Source organism: Temnothorax longispinosus, unplaced genomic scaffold, assembly GCF_030848805.1.
Source record: "Temnothorax longispinosus isolate EJ_2023e unplaced genomic scaffold, Tlon_JGU_v1 HiC_scaffold_577, whole genome shotgun sequence".
Taxonomy (NCBI): domain Eukaryota; kingdom Metazoa; phylum Arthropoda; class Insecta; order Hymenoptera; family Formicidae; genus Temnothorax; species Temnothorax longispinosus.
The window spans coordinates 819-6709 of NW_027270426.1; the positions used below are offsets into that span (position 1 = coordinate 819).

The following is a 5891-nucleotide window of genomic DNA, read 5'->3' on the forward strand; positions in this document are numbered from 1 at the left end:
ATTCTGAGAGTGAGAATACTGAGAACACAATAAAGAAGGATGAATTGAATAAGAAACACCTGCTAATATCTCTTACCCTACATTGAAAATGCCAGGACGGCGCACGCCATTGATGGATAATTCATCAGACAGCAATATTGATGATCCAATAATATGTGAAACAGATATTGACATGGAGTGTCAAAGTAAACTTTCTTCGACTTCACAGTCTTCGCACTCTTTGCACTCACGCTGTGGTTCAAAATTTAAAGATAGGCGCCAGGTAAAAAAATTACTAAATACTAACATAGATCACATGACTTTATCTTTGGAATTTTACTACAAAGCGATTGAAAAAATCTAATTTGAACTATTTGAAGCAATTACTTACAATTAAAGAACTTTGGAACATTGGAACAATATTGAAGAGGCACTTTTTCTTTCCATAGCATTACTGTGATTTAGAACAATACTATAATTTCTTTTCACTTTTATGATAGTATTGTAGCTTTTGTGCCTTCCTTATAATACTATTTTCTTACGGTAACTTTTTTAATGCTAGTATAAAAAAATGTTCAAACTAAAATAAATGTAAAATCATGTTATTATTTATGATTTGATTTGATGTCTCTGTTTAAAAGTTGTCTTTTTTGCAGGTTAAACGGAGAGAAACTCAAACTAATATCACAGAATCATTTTCACGAATTAATTCCTTCAAGGGTCAGTAAGATATTATTAGATTTAAAGTCTAATCAAGTAAAATTCAAATCGCGCTACGTGAAATTTTCTTTTTTCCCTGTTTTTAGATGGAGGTTTTTTAGCAAATAAACTCACGAATGATATTCTGTTTATGATTACATCAGAAAATCTACCGCTATCCATCGTGGACAGTAAGGGCTTTAAGCGGCTCATGAATAGAGCAGCCCCGCTATATACCGTTTCTAGCAGAAGAACCATAACTCGCCTGATTGATGCTAAGTATGATTTTTTGAAAGACAGTTTTAAAGAAAATCTAAAGCTTAGCTCTACGTTTACATTAACGTGTGATATTTGGACGGATGTGAGCAATCAAAGCTACAATTGATTACAATTGGCGTTACAATTCATTATCTACGACACGAGCTAGTCTTGTCAAACGCAACGATAGGTGTTTTTCCACTGATGCAGAGTCATACTGCCAACTATGTCAGAGAGACATTAATATCTGTAATAGAATCATTTGGTATAGATGTAGGGAGTATCACAGCCGTCGTCACTGATAGCGCTGCCAATATGAAGAAAGCAATCACAGACGGATTTGGCAGTGCAAAGCACCTGCCTTGTATTGCGCATATTGTGTCCCACTTAGTTCCAGACGCTATAAAACTGAGCCCTCGTATCGGTGAAATTATTGCCGAAGTAAAGTCTATCGTGTCTGTGACAAAACGGAGCGTTGTGGCATCTGACGAACTAAAACAATTGCAAATACGTGATGGAAAAACTGACAGTACGGCATTGAAATTGAAGCAGGATGTGCCAACGCGGTGGAATTCAACTTATTATATGATAGAACGTTTTCTAGAACTAAAAGATTATATCTATCCTGTGCTTTTAACGTGCCGAACGGCCCCCACAGCACTTTCTCGCGAGGAAATCAATATTTTAGAAGACACTGTACGACTTTTAGGTCCAATTGAATTTGTTACTACCGAGATAAGTGGTGACTCGTATCCAACTAGTAGTATGGTGATTCCTTTAATTCACTGCATGGAAACCACCATAAAAAACTGCATTCCTATCACTGTTGAAGGCAAGGCATTCAAAGACAGCATCTTGTCTGAAGTCCAACGACGTTTTGAAGAAATTGAATCATATCAGATACTTGCAGTGTTAACTATTCTGGACCCGCGATATAAACGCATGCATTTCCAGTCACCAGAAGATGTTGCCGATGCCGTATCATACATTAACCGTCAAGTAAAGACTGTCGCTGTTAATAATAACGTGGAATCAAATACAGTAGACCATCTAGAATCGCAAACCGAAAGCAAAACTAATGAGTACAACGTGTGGGCTTTTCATGACAGTTTAGTCGATTCATGCACACCATTTACACCATCTGTCGATGAGCCTGGTGGTGTGAATCTTGAATTACAGCAATATTAAACCAGCCACCCATTCTGCGAAATCAAGATCCATTTAAGCATTGGCAAACGCTTAAACCCGCCTATCCGACACTTTTTACAGTGGCAATGCGTTATTTATCTGTAGTTGCGACCTCGGTACCTTCAGAGCGCATGTTCTCAAAAGCTGGAATTGTTAAATCAGACTTACAAAGCAGACTTAGTGGAAAGCGACTAAATAGTCTACTTTTCTTGGGTTCACTTAGTGAAGAGAGTTGGGACTAGACTAAAAAAAAACATTTTTATCTATTATTTTATTTTACTGTTATAATTTTGTGCAATAACGTTACTAACGTTAGGTTTTATATGTGATGGATATATCAATTGTGATAAAACGTTCCATTTAGTTTAGCACAGTTTAAAAAAAGTTTCTTTTAGTTGCTAGTAGTTTTTGAAAAAAGTTTCTTTTAGTTCCTTGTCGTAAAGATTTCAGGGAATTATACATTATACGTATATGTTACATATTAATAATAGTAAATAATAGTAATAACAGTCGATAATTAGTATGTATGCACCCTTTTAATCCTAATCCTTTCTCCTTACTATTGTCCTACATTATCTGTATGCAATAGTTATGTATCCAGTATCTAGTGTGGCTGTTTTCCTTATTCACGTAATTCTAATATTATAAATTACGTATTTACTTATTTATTATGTTTCCTAATATATACGGAATTCCTAATATATTTTTACATTTTTTACATTTTTTCCAGACTTATTCCGGAGACGTAGCAATAACGCACACCCAAGGCAAAGATATACTACAGTCAGAAAGTCCAGAGCCAGAGAATGCGGCAAATTAGCTATTATATAAAAAGCCAAGTGAATTGTATTGTAAAATGTAGAATTATAGAATAGAGTTCATGAGAGCCGTTTACTGGCAATACTGGCGTTTAGCTGGCAACTAGACTAATTAGAGTTTCTACGTACAATTCTTTGCCCTGGCAGACCACGCGTTGTTACTAACGGACATAACGCAGTCTCAACCTCAACCAAAGCTAGAACGATACAATCACACAATTAAATTGATATCAATTTAATTATATTAAAATATACACATAGGATAGGATACTGAGAATATAAAGGAAATGTTGCAAAAAATAACACCCCAGCCAGGATCACCACATGCCTCAGTGGTCGAATTGGTAAGACGCCCATCACGGAATGGAGGAGATCCAGGTTCGAATCCTGGCTAGGGTGTTATTTTTCGCAACATTTCCTTTATATTCTCAGTATCCTATCCTATGTGTATATTTTAATATAATTAAATTGATATCAATTTAATTGTGTATTATATCGTTCTGGCTTTGGTTGAGACTGCGTTATGTTCGTTAGTAACAACGCGTGGTCTGCCAGGGCAAAGAATTGTACGTAGAAAGTCACTCAAGAATTAATATACATTATTCGGACAAGCAATATCCAGTCCTGACCGATTACGGCGTTGATTGAACAATCTAGCTATTAACTAATAATCGATTTTTCCCGATGCTTTTACAAATTAATCGATTGTTATTTAATTCGCTTATGGGGCAATCGATTGCGTATGATCGATTATTTAAAATTTCGATTATTTCATAATTGATCGTTTTTATTAACATCGCCCATCTCTTTCGATCATTGCGCGCTCGCCAACGTGAAATTGTATCTCAACTCGGAATTCTATCCCTACGACGACGTGAATGTGGATTTCGAGAGCGACAAGTTCGCCGTGCTGTACGAGATGTACGCGAAATTTCGAGGAGCGTATTACGGGAACGGTCGCGACGACGCGCTCTTTTCCCCGCGCGAATTCGCGCGGGTAGCTCCGCTCGCGGTGATCGATTGTTCCCGTCAAAACGAATCGGTGAAGAGCGCCACCGTGGACGTGCGCATCGAGTTCGAAAACAAGGAAAACGTTCCGCCGAAAACCACAGCTTTTTGTCTCATCGTTCACGATCGAGTCATCGAGTACAGTCCGCTGACCAACGTGGTGCGCAAAATTATCTAACGGAAATTGAAGTTGTGGAAATACCTTATCCGGGAAACTGAAAATGCGATTGCGAGAATACCTCATCTGGGAAACGGACAAATATGGTTATGAGGTTATTTTTATCCCGGAAACGAGGAATATATAAATGCGCGGGTTCCTTCCATCGTTTCTCAGTCTGTTCGGAACGACCAACTTGAAACGAACGTCTGTTCTTTAATTTTTTTTCCAACGCACGCCGACGCAATGGCGACAGCGGCAACGACGACGACGATTTTCGTCGACCTGCAAGGATTCACGGTGGGCGACAGATTCGTCGCGAAGGAGGTGGCCGTGTTGCGAAACGAGACACGCGTGCTCGCGCATCACGTGTTTCACGCACCGATGAGTTGGAATCTGTTGACGAACTCTGAGAAAGCGAGAGCCAGTTGGTTGATAGCGAACCATCACGGCCTTTGTTGGGAGGACGGCGATACGGACTATCGCCAGGCGAAGACGATCATTCGACGCGCGGTGCGCGACAACCTGGACAAGTTGCGTGAGACGGAGGAGAGCGCCCAACGCGCGAATCTACGTGAAAGGTCTCGAGAAAAAGAAATGGCTGCAGGAGATTCTTGGCGACGTCGACGCGACGATCGTGACCGTCGACGCGGAGTACGAGGACGTCGATCGGTTGGAGTCTCTTCGCAGCGATCGCGCGTTTTGCTGCCGGCGTCACCAACGGTGCTGCGCCATGGAGAACGTGATGAAGTTGCGCGCCCGAGTCGAAATTTTTCTCCTATTTTCGACCTCAATGTTCAATATAACACCTACTTTCGACCAAAATGTTCGACCTAACACCTACTTTGATACTATAAGCAGTCACATCACCCTATTTTGAACCTCTTCAACCTCTGGCTTTTATTTAAAATCTGACAATTCTGTTTGAAAAGAAATCATGCTCCTACTTTAATGTTCCTAACGTTTTCTTAATTTATTTATTGCATTTAGTTTATTTTTATTATTATAGGTTTATTATATTTTCGATTAAATATTATATATGATTTATTAAACATTTATAATAACGTTTATAATAAATGTTCATAATAACGGTTCTCTCTATTTATTAATTTAGTCAAAAATAATAAAAACAAAATTAAAAGGATTTTATTAGGTTAATAATAATAGTTTTATTATTGATAACTAAAAAAAATTATTTATATATGACGTATAAATAATTATTTAAATAAAATTGTATTTTTCTATATTTTTTTTTCCTTCTTTCTCTCTTTTTTCTTTATTTATTAAAATAATTCAAAATAAAATTAAAAGAATGTGTGTATGTATGAGTACGCATGCGTATATGTGCAACTAAAGGTAGGAAATTTTAAATATATACAAAACTATTACAAAACATCTTTCTTTTTGTTATTACTTCTTATACTTACTTATCTTCATATATTTACATATTACTAAATTACGATAATTGAATATGGACTGGTATTTATTTATTCAAGCTCTTGCCCAATCAGCAGACAATGTTTTTTAAATGTGTTTTTAATATTCATTTTTTATTAATTATACATTTGTACAATTCATTGTAAAAATAATATTTATTTAATGTTTATTAAATATTTATTTCACATTGATTATTTATCAGTACAAAATTACCTTTTTTAAAAAAAGGTAAAGAAAGGCGCCAAGTACACGCATAGTAGTGTATATGTTGTTACCTCGAAAAAAAAACAGTGCTAGTATTATACCTTAAAAAAAATATAAGTAACAAGTGGTAGACGAAATCTTTG

At 36.7% G+C, this 5891-nt stretch overlaps 1 protein-coding gene across 1 annotated transcript; it reads left to right on the forward strand.

The window, feature by feature from the left end:
* Nucleotides 1-1140: 1140 nt before the first annotated feature.
* LOC139824795 (E3 SUMO-protein ligase ZBED1-like) lies at nucleotides 1141-2124 on the forward strand. Its single transcript, XM_071797333.1, has one exon. The coding sequence runs from the start codon at nucleotides 1141-1143 to the stop codon at nucleotides 2122-2124; it is 984 nt and encodes a 327-aa protein (XP_071653434.1).
* The last annotated feature ends 3767 nt before the right edge of the window (nucleotides 2125-5891 follow it).

Excerpts from the sequence above, each read along its gene's own strand:
- LOC139824795 (XM_071797333.1), top strand. The coding sequence starts at position 1,141 with ATGCAGAGTCATACTGCCAACTATGTCAGAGAGACATTAATATCTGTA.